General features: G+C 33.0%; 2 protein-coding genes across 3 annotated transcripts; one reads left to right on the top strand and one right to left on the bottom strand.

Annotated features, from left to right (window-relative positions):
* Window positions 1–2,256: 2,256 nt before the first annotated feature.
* Window positions 2,257–4,178, bottom strand: LOC132635460 (large ribosomal subunit protein uL2m). The gene is made up of 4 exons (XM_060351860.1): window positions 4,007–4,178; window positions 3,804–3,914; window positions 3,511–3,657; window positions 2,257–2,968 (listed from the first exon to the last, which is right to left on the bottom strand). The coding sequence occupies exons 1-4, from the start codon at window positions 4,077–4,079 to the stop codon at window positions 2,691–2,693; spliced, it is 609 nt and encodes a 202-aa protein (XP_060207843.1). The 5' UTR covers window positions 4,080–4,178; the 3' UTR covers window positions 2,257–2,690.
* Window positions 4,179–8,909: 4,731 nt separating this feature from the next.
* On the top strand, window positions 8,910–14,070 carry LOC132635459 (F-box protein CPR1-like). 2 transcript variants are annotated; one of them, XM_060351859.1, is made up of 2 exons: window positions 8,910–10,206; window positions 13,787–14,070. In XM_060351859.1, the coding sequence occupies exon 1, from the start codon at window positions 9,013–9,015 to the stop codon at window positions 10,168–10,170; it is 1,158 nt and encodes a 385-aa protein (XP_060207842.1). In that variant the 5' UTR covers window positions 8,910–9,012; the 3' UTR covers window positions 10,171–10,206; window positions 13,787–14,070. The 2 variants fall into 2 exon arrangements, with proteins under 2 accessions (XP_060207842.1, XP_060207840.1); XM_060351857.1 differs by lacking the exon at window positions 13,787–14,070 and adding an exon at window positions 11,447–11,763.
* Window positions 14,071–15,314: the final 1,244 nt, after the last annotated feature.

Genomic DNA, 15,314 nt, shown 5'->3' with positions numbered 1-15,314 from the left:
ACACACCATAGGGCATGATAAAATCATTTGGGGTCTAACACCAACCAGCTCTTTCGCGGTGAATTCTTTGCTACAAAGCCCTGAACCAAAAACAATGACATCCAGAACCTCCATGGTTGGATTTGGCACCTCAAACTCTCACCCAAGCTGAAAATTTTCCTTAGGCTCTCTAGTTAACAAACTACCGACGGCCTCCCTCCACTGTAGCCTGTAGGCATTCTTACTTCACCTATATGTCCAATATGTCATCATCACCCTGAAACCATATACCACATTTTCATTGAGTGCCCTAATGCACATTTCTGTTGGAATACTTTACGAGTACTCCCAACCATCCAGAGTGTAGCACTAAAGAACCAACACCTTTCCATTTGGATAAAAAGGCTAGTTCGCACCAACATTGCGACCAAAAACATTTCCTTTACCCATATTCATACCTTACACTCTTGGCACCTCTGCAACACTAGAAATAAAAATAGCCTGGAACATAAACATCTGTTGCCTAATATGCAAACTTTTAATAATCTAAGCTCTGAGCATTTTTATCTGTCTACTATCTATAGACTGAAGAGCCAACGAACAAAAAGTCCAATGTATGTTAAATGGGAACCTCCACCACATGGTAAGCTCAAACTTTAACACTGATGCAGCTGAGCTGGGGAATCAAGGCTTGGCAGGGATAGGAGGAATCTTTAGAAACTCCACAGGTGAATGGATCATGGACTATGCAGGCACTACAACAGCATCCAGTCCCATAACAAGGGAACTCATGGCACTATTACGTGGATTACAGATAGCAATACACCACAATTTTCTACATCTTGAAATAAATTTTGATGCTTCTGAGATGATAACCATACTACAAAGCTCTTCTCCTGTACACTCACATGTTATAACTGATTGCAGGTTCCTGATACGCCAACTGCGTAATCCCCGAGTAATTCACACGTACAGGGAGCAAAATATGGTAGCGGATAGGCTAGCACGTTTTGGTTCAGAACTCGCAGGAAGCAACATCACTTTCCTTGCAGAGCCGTCTCCTTTTGTGCTGAAGCTCCTTGAAGAAGACAGACGACTACCATACACTAAGACATAGTAGTAGGGAACATCTTCACACCCAGGCTAACACTTTCTGTAACAACCACACCATCACGAGTGTTAGGAAATCTTCCCCATTGGCTATGCAAGAGCCATCCTTTTGTAACAATCACTTACGTGTTGTCAAGTAGGCGACACACTAACTATAGGTGCCACACAGCACCAACTCCCTGTACTTTGATATATACTATATAGTAAGTAATCTTTTCTGCCCCAAAAAAAAAAAAGAGAGAATACTCCTGCACCTCGCTCGAGGTGAGCAGGCTTGAAGACGATACTAACGATACGAAATAAATGTAGACATTTTAATAAAATTAGCAGGCAACAAAGGATAAGGAAATAACAACAAATTCTTCATGAGAACTAGAAAAAATATTGCATCGTGGATGCTGCACTGTCAATGGCTATATGCTTGCCTATACAACAGGAGAATGCACACTCAATGTGAAACCAACTTTATAAATGCATTCATTAGGAGCGACAGTTTGATCAGTGATGTTTAATTGCCTTGGCCGTTCTCCGGCATGGTGAAAGTCTAAGAAATTTACCTCAGGTCCTACTCATCAACTAGACAAACTTGAAATTATATTGGAAATGAAAATTTCGTCATCAGAGACAATGGACAGGCAAAAGCAACAGAAATACATATATATTCCTGTGTGGATGCATACAAACACAATGGGCTATAAGAGGGAAAAAGATCACCGTACCTTTATTTCCACAATGCAGAGAACTAATTTCCTCTCAAACAAGAAACTACAAAACAAACTTTAGAAGCATAAGAGGACCTGTAGATAATCACAGTTGCCTTCGTTAAACTTCCACTCAATGCCATATCTAAGGAAGCTCTCAGAATTACAACATCAGGAATTCTAATTTGTAACTCATACCTATCTGACGCATAACACACTCCCTTGATCTTCAGCAATTATCCCGGAAGTGGGCCAAAAGGACTCCCATATAAGGTAGTCTTATTTATAGCTTTATGCCTTTATAGGTCATACAAAGTGTTGAAATAGTTTGAAAAAAGGATTAACCATAGTTGAGAACCTGGTGATAACAAAAAGTAGGACATAATACTAGCAATGGGGCTAGGTCATGAGCATTCTAGCTCTTGATTATATAAAGCTATATAAGTACTTATAAATAGAGAAGAAATTGTAGAACTACATATGCATTTACTATAATAAGTTTGATTCTGAATAATATTTCGAACCAGCAGAAGAAAACCTTGATACAACTAGTTTATTCATTACTTTGCAGAGTGCTAAATCTCTACTCTGGAGCAGCCGCACATGAAATCCTAAATTGACCAGCCAAAACAAGCCCAACTTTCAGTATAGTTAATGAGAAAGAAAGAGTCTGGCACAGCAAAGTTACACTGGCAACCCCCAAAGAAATCCTTCGAGCAACCGTTAGTTTGAAATAAACTTGAAGTACCAATTTCTATCAAACCAAAAAGCAGAAAAAACCTCCACAATCCTAAACAAGATTCAAACTTGATTTGCTAATAGTTATTATCTCTCCATAAACTTCATCCAAAAACATAACAACGCAAACAAATATCCATCAAATTACCCCAACAAAAAGAACTACTTTTTCCTCTTAAGCGGCCCAGTTTTATACCCACCCTTGGTAGGTTTTCCCCAAGGAGTCATCGAAACCCTTCCATGACTTCCACTACTCTTACTCCTCCCTTCACCACCACCATGTGGATGATCAACCGGGTTCATCGCCACACCACGAACCGTCGGTCTCCTTCCAAGCCACCTCGATTGCCCCGCCTTTCTCAACTTCTTCGTCCCGTGTTCTGGGTTCGAAACTTGCCCTATCGTTGCCCTACATTTAACATCAATCAATTTCTTCACACCTGAGAGCAATGATGAAAATTGCACTTAATTGCGAACGATGGAAAAAAATAAAAAATAAAGGGAAAATTTTCAAAAATATACAGTCCAACACCACATAGCCCAATATACAATATTATACAACATTATACCTGAGGGGAAAGCACTATACATAATGTATCAACCTCGTATAAAGCTAGTGTTTGGGCATAGATTTGGGTCAAATTTTGAAAGTTTATCTTCAAATATCAGTTTCGACAATCAGATTTTGAAAATTCATCTTGAAAATATTCTCTAAGTTCAGCCAGTTTTTGGGAGAAATTTCACTCCCACTCACAAAACTTCAAATTTTTTCCAAGTAAAATGATTGTCCAAACACAGCTTCAAGTTAAAAAATCACAACTTCAAAAACTCAAATTTTCAAGTTTCAAGTTTCAACTTCAAAATTTATGGCCAAACGTGATATATAAAAGGTGTTTATACACAAATATGGGCCAAACTCAAAATACGGGCTACGTGGCGTAAATATTTTCAAAAAATAGACATAAAGCGTAATTCTTCACACCTGAAGGTAACTTCACTTCACAGTACTTAGTTGAAGCTTTTGGTTCCGTGAGAATTTTAGCAGATGTACCAGCTGATCGAACCAATTTACCACCTTGTCCAGGTCGCATCTCAATGTTGTGAATTAAGGTTCCAATTCGCATCATACCTAATGAAGTTGATTTCAATATACATTTTAATTTGAACAAAAAAAAATAATGAAATCTCGCAAGTACTTGAAAAAACTGATCAAAACACTTTTTTCAAACTTAAAAAAACTGGAAGAGCTCTATGTTGTGAATTAAGGTTCCATACCTAATGGCATACAACTTCCAATTTGGGAACTAATGTCTAGTGAGAACTGTTCCATCATTGATTCAAGTTCCTTTGAAGGTTTCATTTTGGCTGCCATTGCTTCAAATGGACCTGTAATTAATTGTTAAGAAAAGCAACAAAAAATGGGTTAAATTGTAGAGATTTTGTATTGATGAAAGAGATTGAAATGAATGTATACTTACTGGTAGAGAAAGACCGGTGAATGACATTGCGAACAAGGAAAGATGAAGCCATTCCAGCTTTGGAAACAGCCATTTTTGGAATTCCTTTCTGTTAGCGTTAGGGTTCTAAGTTGCAACGATACTGAGCTTTTTTAAACGACGTCGTTTTAGTAACTGTGTAAGTGGAAACGACACAACCACTAGTAGCTCAAGTCTTTTTTTTCTTTCTTTACGGGTGTCATTTGGCCCGTGCTAAATTCGAATCCAAACCGACATTAAACTAAATTTGTAGATTTATTTTAAACTTCTTTTTACTCTTACTTCTTTATTTTTATAATATCAGTTTGACATTTTCGAAGAACTCTAAGATATTAAAGTACAAAAAGGTATCTGAACGAAAATGTTTTTATTAGTTTATATATTAGACTTTTTTAAAACAAAAAATCAAATAAATGAAGGATATTCTAATTTCTGTTTTACTGAAATTTGTTGAGATTATAGTATCCGATAATCCAAATTGAGCTTTTCATATGTCAATTAATTTCATTTATTTCTTTGGATTGATTTTTTGAAATTAGAGTATCTGATAATCCAAATTAACATATATTTTAATTCAATAATTAAGCATATATAAAATTCTTAAGGAAAAATATAATTTGAAACAAGTATAATAGACTAATATTTTCACATAAAAGAAAGACTCAAATATGTATAAGTGTCCTTTGTGGGGTCCACTATCACCTTTTTCATGACATTATCACTTTTAGTGGCATGAAAAAAGCTCATAAAATTCTAAAATTTACCAAAATATATAAGGACTTACAAAGTCATTAAAACCTTAATTAAGGGTAAAAAGAGGAAAAAATCATGTGAGGACTATAAAAAATGAATATTCTACCTTATATATAGTAGTAATAAGTATTTATCAATTATCAATTTGGGTTTAACTTGTATTTTCTACTCCCTCCGTCTCAAAGTATCTGTCATTTTTTATTTATTTTATACACCATTAAAAATTATTAATTAGGAGAGCATTTGATTACTTTTACCTTATTTATATTTAAGTTATAATTCTTCTCCATTAAATGTTTATTATAGTTATATGTCATCTTCATTTATGATAAAATTCTACTAAATGTACAATGGAAAAGAAGTAATTAATTGTACCTTAAACTTCTAAAACGATAATAATTTAAGACAACTATTTTTAATAACCACGACAGGTAATTTGAGACATAGGGAATATTTTTTAATATATATAAGTGTTCAAGAGGGACGAACACAGCAACAACAAATTGTACCAAAAGGTGTCTGAGTTGTCCACAAAATTTGGACTTATTTCAATTGTACTTGGTTTCTTTCCTTTTTTTTTTTCAAGTTGTGGGTCCACTTCATTTAACAAATACTACTATTTGGTTTGCCCCTTGTATGTTATCATATTTTTTTACTTCTACATTTCATTTTATTACTCTATTATAGAAAGCACATGAAATTGTACTCTAAGTAGGAACTAACATGTGTACATTTTAGGAGTTTAACATTAATTCTACCTCTTGTGCGTTTATTTTTTAGGTCCCCACGTGTCCGCAGTGTCTCAACTATCCTTTCATTTCCTTCATTTGGCATATACTCTATTTGTCTCAATTTAAGTGTCTAAGTTTGACTAGACAATAAAAATAGACTTTTAAATCCTGTGGTTCTAAATTAAAAATGTGTATAATATTAAAAAAATATCCTTTGAATATTGTGATTATAAACTTGACATGTAGGATATTTGAATTGTCAACTTACTAAATATAAAAAGAGGCGGACATAACCAAAATAATATAAATTTTAACAACAATTGAGAAATTAAGGGGGAAAATAAGAGGAAAAAAAACAAAATAACTGAGGAGTTTCATTTGTGGATTGCTTCTCGCTTAATCGCTTCTCCACTTAATTTTTTTATTGCTCCTCTTTTCTTTGATATTTAGTTTTCCATTTTGTTGCTTATTTTATTCTATTGCAATTCTCTGGTTATTGTTTCTTCACCTTTTTAAAATTTTATATTTTATATTTTCATATAGCAATTTTAGAATTTTACTTAGGGATTAAAATTATGTGATTTACCATATTATGTCCATTTGTTTAATTTAAACTTCTACCATTCAGAAGTTTAACATTAATTCTACCTCTTGTGTGTTTACCTTTTAGGTCCCCACGTGTCCGCAGTATCTCAATTATCCTTTCATTTCTTTCATTTGGCATACACTCCCCCTGTCTCAATTTAAGTGTATAAGTTTGAGTAGACAATAAAAATATACTTTTGAATCTCGTGGTTCTAAATTAAAAATGTGTATAATATAATAAATATCCTTTGAATCTTGGATATTTGAATTGTCAACTTACGAAATATAAAAAGAGGCGGACATAACCAAAATAAATAAGATAAATTTTAACAACAGTTGAGAAATTAAGGAGAAAAATTACAGGATAAGAAACAAAATATGGAAACTCATTAAGAAGTTTCATTTGTGAATTGCTTCTTCGCTTAATCGCTTCTCCTCTTAATTTTTTCATTGCTCCTCTTTTCTTTGATATTTAGTTTTCCATTTTGTTGCTTATTTTATTCTTCTTAGCAATTCTCTGATTATTATTTCTACACCTTTTTAAAATTTATTATTTCATATTTTCATTTAACAATTTGAGAATTTTACTTAGGGATTTAAATTATGTGATTTACCATGTTATGTCTATTTTTTTAAAATTTAAACTTCTACCATTTAGTCAATGATTAGTTAGGATATATTCTAAATCATTTTTTTAAAATCTGACTAAGTCTCTTCAAATAATTAAATTGATTAAATATGATGATTAATCATGTTGGGCCTCGTGCATCGCATGGGCATAGTTCGCTAGTGTTTATATAAATTGCAACTTTTTTTTTTTAACTACAAAAACAATTTTATATATTCCAATTAAATTCGTCCGCGCGCGTTGACGGACTAATCTTACCAAAAAGGTTCAATTTAAATTCCCTTTTGTAATTTTTTTTTGTTGTTTACATCGATCAATCATATTTTTAAAATAAATACAAATTGATTATATAAGTTAAAAACGTTCAATAATAATTAAAAAAAATATAAGAAGAATAAGACAATTTAATTTTTATTAGTAACAATCGAAACTTTAATAACTATTATACTAGTAAAAATAACATAGGTGAATAATTTTGTAAACATATTTTAATGCACGTAATACAAAAAATAATTAATGAATTCATAGCAAGCTCCTAAAAGGTTACTACTATTTGTATTGGAAATAAATTTTAAATTATAGTTCTAAAAATATTTTATTAATGACAATCAAAATTCGTTTTTCTATATGCAATATGAACAATAGAAAATAACACAACAACAACATACCTAGTGAAAACTAGCAAAATGAAACATAAGTATACACACGTGCATGCATGCACTTTTATGCATACTTAATGCATGTAATATTAAAAAACAATGATAAAAATAGTGTTAAATTTATAACAAATCCATAAAAAAATTATTCTACTTATAATTGTTAATGAACTTTAAAATTTATGATAAAACTATAAGTAAAACATCTAGGTTAAGAATATATACATGTATACAAGGATATTACTAGATGGAAGATCAGAAATATCAATGATAAAATAATTAGAGGAAATGAGATCTCTTGGCCTCTTACAATTTGAATAAAAGAAAATGGTCTTTTCAGATTTCTTATGTGTTTTTTTTTTTCCGATCTCGTATGTGTAAAAACATAAAATAGACACAACATAAAATACAGTAAATAATGAAGTATCTATTGTTGAAAAGGGGGAATTTAATTTTTAAAGCAAAGTAGGAAACGTAAATGATTTTCATCCTTCTCCATGATAATAGAGACTAAAATAAATATAATGGAAAAAAAAAAGAGTAAGTAGTCGTTTGGCCATAGATTTTTTTTTCTTTTTTCATGCGTTTGAAATTGAAATATCATGTTCGGCCGTAAAAAATTGAAAAATTATGAAAAGTTGTTTTCACTTTTGAAAACAAAAACTATTTTTTTTAAATTTCAAAATTTTCATGGCTAAACGGCCCTAAAGTTAATATTGAATATTCTATTTCTCTACTGTCAACACTATAGAATATTCCTTTTATCCAAATCAAAAATAGTAATATCTCTCTCTCGTTTCGAAAAGGGATAAGGGTAAAAAACACACCCTAACTATCACTTTCTTTTGAGTTTCATACTTAAACTATCAGAAGGTTAAGAAAACTATCTAAACTATCACTATCTAGTTTGTGAAACACACCTAAACTAAATGTGTGAATTCACTCTCCAAAAGGCAAGCGAAGCTGAAGTTTTGTCAAAAAAATTGTTCACATGACATTAGTAATGCTATAGTGGCACCTATATGGAAATTAAAAAATATTTTTTTTTACAAAAAATCAGCATTTTTTTGAAAACATAAAATCTGGATTAAAAAAAAAAAGAAGGAAAATTTAGAAAATCAGAAAAAAAAGATTTAAAAAATTGAAAAGTTGATTTTTTTTTTAAATGTGAAAACTAATTTAGTTTTCACATTTTAAAAAAAACAACTTTTCCATTTTTAAATTATTTTTTATTATTTTCTATAAATTTTGATATTTTTTTACAAATATTATTTTTCAGTTTGTTTTTTAAAACAAATAGTTTTTTTTTTTTAAATTTTCATGTAAGTGTCATTGTGACATTATTTATCCACGTAAACAATACTTGACAACATTTTTATATAAAATGGAGCGTGTAAATCACATGTTATTCAAGAATAATTTGAGATATATTTTATAAACTAGATAGTTATAATTTAGATAGTTTTCTTAATTTTCTGATAGTTTAGAAATAAAATTAAAAAAAAGAAGAAGCTATAGTTGAGGTGGTTTTTAGCCGGTGTGTGTTTCTAAAACTCCAACTATTTCCTTCATTTCCAAAAACCCTTAAACCCTACACCAGACAGTAACCAGTAACCATTTCCTTTCCACACAACAATGTCGAACATTCCCCCTGAACTAATCAGTGACATATTTTCTCTACTTCCAGTGAAGTCACTGTTGATATTCAGGTGCTTATCTAAATCATTCAAAGCCCTTATTGACAGCCCAAAATTCATCCAAGCCCACCTCAAACATCAATCCCTTAAACCCAACTCAGATATGAAGCTTATTCTCAAGTCTCACAATCTTTTCTCGCTTGACTTCACTTCAATCTGTAACAAAGACTCAACCCAACAACCAAAAGAGCTTCAACACCCGTTAAAACATCTCAATGGCCCAACACATGTACTAGGTTCTTGTCGTGGTTTGCTTTTGATATGTAACAGCTTTAATGACAATGGTGTTTGGAATCTGTATACTAAGATGTTTCGAAAATTGCCTGTTTGTGATATTAACCCTCCAAGAAGAACTCCATGTGGACAAGGTCCTGGTTTGGCCCAAATTTGTGGTGGTTTTGGGTATGATGATTCTACTGATGATTATAAGGCGGTTAAAATAGCTCAATGGTACCACCCTGATGATGAACCTCCGTTAGTTTCTGCGACGATGGTTTATAGTTTGAAGTTGGGTGTGTGGAAGAATGTTCAGGATTGTCCTTATTGGTTGATTAAGGAAGATAATGGCACGTTTGTTGGAGGTGCGTTGAACTGGATTGCTACTGAGGAACCGTTAGTGAGGGGGAGTCCCGTGATTCTTGTTGGTCTTAATCTTGCAAGTGAGAGGTTTGAGGAGGTGTTGTTTCCTGAGAATTTGGGCAAGCCGTTGAAATCGAATTTGGCTGAATTGGGAGAATGTATTTGTTTGGTTTTAGGTTACGTCACTAATGCAAGGAATCAGGTGTTAGATCATGTTGACATATGGGTGATGGAGGAGTATGGAGTGAAAGAGTCTTGGGTAAAGTTGTTTTCAGTTGAGCAGTTAGAGGGTCGTCAACATTTCAGTTATCTAAGGCCAATAGCATATTCAGTGAGTACAGGTAGGGATGAAGTTCTTCTGGAAATGGATAACAAAAAGTTCCTATGGTATAATCTTGAAAAGAAGGCAATCAAACATGCTAGGATTAGTGGCGGTTTTGACTATTTCGAATCCTTTGTCAGCTTGGGAAGCCTTGTCCCCTTATATGGGAATGGATATGAAAAGATTGAACTTTAAAGCAACTAGAGAGATGTTTAAATTGAGAGTATAGAGGTGAGTGAAATGCATATTTTATCTTCTATTTCCGCTTTATTGTTGCTTCTGGCCTTGGCAATATAGACTTACCATGCAGTTTGTTTGATTAAGTTGTATAGTGGCAATCAATTTTTCTACTAACTGAATATGGGGAACAAGAGCATAGTTCTATATCCTGATTTTCCTTTCCCAGTCGTCGTATATATTGTTTTTTTTTTTTTTTTTTCACTTGTATAAATTGCATTAACCTGCTCTATTGATGAATCGGAACGCAAAGAGCGTGCTGTCTAATTTCCTACTATTAATAAGGGAGAGTTTGACCTGCCTCTGGTTAAGACCCAATGACCTGGTTATACAACTTGGGTTACGGAGGGTATTATGTAAAGTTATGCTTATAGGTATCACACGTGCTGCTCCTTTTCTTCCACATTTTACGCGTGAGTGTGTAGCGAATGTTTTGGTGGCTGTGTTGTTATCTGTTCTCATTGTTACCACCGCTTCCTCTGTCTTCTTTGTGCAAAATTTTGATACTTTCTGGTGGAATCTTTCTGTGTTTAGCTTTGCTCTTCTTCTTCGACTTTCTTGGTACTTATTGATTCTCCTTTACCAGCTTTCCGGTAAGTTCAGTTCGTACTGTATCAATTTCAATTTCTCCCCTTTTGGTTTTCTTATTTTTATGATTTTTGCTATTAATTATTTTTTATGGCATAGGCTAAACTGTTTGGTCGTGCAAGAATTTGGAGTTAATCTTTTTTCTGTTTCGTGGGTTTAAGGTTTAGGGTAAAGAAGTTATGATGCAGATTACTGAAAGGGGCTATGACCCTAATTGTGGGAAGAAATTGTTAGCTGAATAGCTTAGCCCATGGAGAAATAAAGGAAGTTCTCTTGGCAAAAATGTGGTGTAGAGAATAAATTGTACCCATAACTAAGAACCCGGTTTCTATATGTATTAATATGTACTGTTCTACTAAATCAAACAGAGGTGAAGCAGTCCAAACAATGAGGAAATTATTTAATAGGATGGTTGAGTAAAGAAACAACAGTGGCGTTTTCAGAGATGCACAAGGAGGGTGCTTGGTTCCTGGGCTGCTGTCCCACGAGCCACTGCTTTTACAACTGAACTTTATGCTTTGTTGAGATTAACTTTGGCATTAACTCACAATATTCAACCTCTTGAAATTAAAATTGATGCCAAAGCAGTTGTTGATCTCTTTAATAACTTGGAAGCCACAAACTTACCTATACTGAATGGTTGCAGGTACCTAATCCAGCAGCTGGATAATCCGATGTGTTAGCAGTCCTTGGTGGTCTCCCAATAGTGTACAGTAGTAATTATTTACAGTAGTAGTAATTTACAGTAGGAATTATTTACAGCAGTAGTAATTTACAGTAGTAGTTATTTGCAGTAATTATTTCTTTGTAGTAGTTATCTGCAGTTTCTTTTGTAGTAGTTATTTGCACTTTCTTATTCTAGTAATGTTAGGAAAACATGTCCTAGTTATTAGGGGTAGTTATCTTATCAGCTGTATTTAAACTCTATGTTTATTCAATGAAGTTAGGCAGAAAATTATTCTAGTTTTTGAGTACTTAAAACTCAAGAGATCGCAGGTAGCATCATAGGTCGGAAAAAGAAATCATCTTCTCTTAATTCTCTCTACGTTAACTCTGATTCTGTCTTACATCGTCTCTTAACTCGATCCATAGCCGGGGACTGTAACACGATGGTTTCTCAATCTACGGGGAGCAAAATCAACTGGCAGATAGGTTAGCAACTCAAGCAGCTCGAACTAAAGTTGGGACTGCCACTTCTTTTTGGGATCCCCCACCACATATTTTGGATGTTTTGCATGATGATAAAGTGGGGAAACTTCATCAAACGTATGGTATCTAAAGTATTTAGGACCTCAGCAACTGCCTCAAACAATGTCATCTATTTTGAGTAAAAACAACTCCTGTGTACCTGTAGGAACTAACGCAGTAGGCTCTGTATCTGTAGCTTCTAAAGTAATAGCAGTAAGTAGTACTATAGTGTCGCAGACATATGCTCCCTTGTAGTTTGTATTTTCCTATATATAATTTCATCTTTCTTTACCAAAAAAAGGAACTGTTACAGTGTTCAATTCCAGCAGCTATAATAAAGCCTGAGAAATAGATAATGGAATATGGCTTTTTCTATTCGAAGAACGGAAAAAGTACGGAATAGAAATTTTTGCTTATCAAATGAATGAATATTATTTCTGATGATATTAGGAATAGAATTTTAATGTGTAAAGATTATTAAATGAAAGACAGCAGGAAGGTTACTCAGTACCATTTTAATCATTAAATTCTAAACATCCTGGAATGTTATAAGCTGCTATACACCAGGAAGATTACTACCATTTTAAATCTTCCATTTCATCTGCTTCTCAGTCTCTCTTATGAATAGATTCATCTTATCTATAGTCTGGTAGCGTCAAGAATATGTCACACAAACCGGCTTAACATGAGAGCTTAGCTCAACTAGAAAGACAATTTTCGTTAAACTAATTGATGATTCCTCAGTAGTTCAGCTTGATTCTCTTATCCAGACCTTGAGTACATGTAATTTGGCAACAGTTTTCTGTCTATTTTTCGCTGTCTTGCTTCACGTTTTCCAACTGCAGGGAGTATCCGCTTTTTGTTTGGAACTTTTGCTACTGGAAAGGAAGCCCCCTTTAGATTCTCAGGATAGTGGTAATGACTTATTTTCCACCCCTTCCCTGTAGTCTTTTTCATTTTTTAGAGTTTCGGAGACTGCTATATGATAGGTCCAAAGGTGATTTGGATGATTTTCATGTTGCTGCACAGCATAGAAATTAAAACAGATAATTGCACAAAATTGTATTCATAGACTCATAGTGTTTATGGATCCTTCTTTGATTAAAGTGAGAAGTTCTGGTATTTACTTTCTTTTTCTATGTTTGTATTGAAGAAACCAAATGACAACAACTTCAACATCAATAAATGAGCCAGATATACTTATTATCGTTTCTCTAGCGGACTGTTTTATGTTATAGTATTATACATATAGCATGATATTTTATTCCATTATAGAAATATAGAGCTAGGGCGGCCACCTCATGGCGTGCCAATTCCAGTTTTGAACTACCAACAGACTTGTTCCATAGTTTTCAACTGAGTGGCAGATCCGACGCGACTAACAGATAAGGCGATGTTAACAAGCCAACAATTATATCTAATCCATCAAAACAATTGCTTATCCTACTACGTTAAATTGCAAGTGCTATTATATTATGCTTTCAATTTATAGTGCTAAGATACACATATTTCATGCATATTACAGTTTCCAGTCTGAAATTGTTTACTTACCGTTCCCTATCTTGATAACAAGTTGGATTTGTGGTATCCAGAAAGCATATTATATGTCATTTTTCTTCAACTGGTTAACTTCAGTTCGCTTCCTTAGATAAACAAATCTACCTGCAATTTACCAGATTTTATGATTGCATTCTTGCCATTCATCTCAACTATTTGATATTTTATCTTTGCGATTCGCTATTGTATTAGCTGCTTCACTTTTACATTGTTTGGCGATACATTATTTTTCCTTTTTCAGGTATGAGAATGATCGAGATGTCCTAAATAAAGTTTTAGGTAATTAAAGCAATATGTCTTGCTGTTATAAGAGAGGACATGGCACTTTTGCTGAAGTTTATGACCAAGATGAAATACCAGAAGCATTTTTCACCAGTGTCCACTATAGGCAATGTGGAGGTGACTTTTGAAATGTACATGTTTTAGGTCTTAAATGTAAAACATTCCCTCTTCTTTTAAACTCTGATGTACGTCTAGTGTAGTTTTGTCCACTTTGTGCTTATTGTACATCAAAATGTCTCACCATGTTAGATGAACTCTCTTCTTTCCTCTTTTTGCCTCTTTTCTTTTGTTTTAAAAAGAACTAATAGAAATTACCATCAATACAAAGATTGTTGGATGTCCAAAAGTATCAAAGCAGATCTAAGTTAAAATAAAATCAACAAAGATCCAACTCCATCGGAAAATATGCTACTAATTCAAGTGCAAGGCATGGCCCTTAAAGGACTAAGTTTACTGTACTTTCATCTTATGAGAGCTCAAACAATTTTAACACAATTTTTCCAATTAAATTCATCCCTCAATTACGTGCGCTGACATACTTGTTCATTTAGTTGTTTACATCAATAAATCACATCTCAAAAATAAATACATAACGAGTGTATATATGTGGAGGTAGATTCAATAGCCTGTTTAGTCATACTTCAAAAATCTACTTACTTTAAAAAATTCTTGTCAGAATTGCATTTCAAAACAGTACTTTTGAAGACCAGCGATTTGTGTTTAACTAATCAATCTGAAAAGACTTTTCACCAATAATAGAGTAGCAATTTGTGTTTGAATAAAGTTCTAAAAGTCCAAAAAAAATTACTTTTCAGCTTCTAGAAAAGAGCTTATGCTACTACTGTTTCTCTAAATAGTTTTGTCAAATAACTTAAACCTCTAAAAATAAGCACTTCTCGCTTCTTAGAAGCGTGTGCAGACAGGCTAATAAGATCCTTTAAAATTGTTGACATTGAACTTGACAGATTTTTGAAATTTTGTACAAAACATGATATTTGTTCATATTTTAATGATTTTCCACATATGTGTTGAACCCGTAGTTATAAACTACATCTGCCAGTGAATACATATATATACGGTTGTACACGTTATTGTGGAATAACGTGCCCCTCATATTGGCACAAAAATGCTAAGTGAATTCTACGTTATATATATATATATATATATATATATATAATACTCGGTTAAGTTGTGCATTAGCTTCATTTTGTTTCTCTTGTTGAGGAAAATCCCAGGTCCGTCCAGCAGACAGAGATCACAAAAATGCATTTGTGAATGTTTGGCAAGTGAAAGAAGCACTTTTGAAAATCTCAATCTGGAAATTTCTTTGGATAACTTTTTGCAAAAACCTATTAATGATCCAGAATTATTTTTCTTTTTAAAAAATGCCACCTAAAAAGTTTGACAACATCAATTTGACCATCAAAAACTGGAGGGGTCAAATATTTTTCAGATTATTGGGAAGATCTAGGTAGCTCTGTTAAATA

The sequence above is a fragment of the Lycium barbarum genome, chromosome 4 (genome assembly GCF_019175385.1).
Source record: "Lycium barbarum isolate Lr01 chromosome 4, ASM1917538v2, whole genome shotgun sequence".
Taxonomy (NCBI): Eukaryota; Viridiplantae; Streptophyta; class Magnoliopsida; order Solanales; family Solanaceae; genus Lycium; species Lycium barbarum.
Note: the sequence above shows the minus strand (reverse complement) of the source record. Positions and strands in the feature narration are given on the sequence as shown.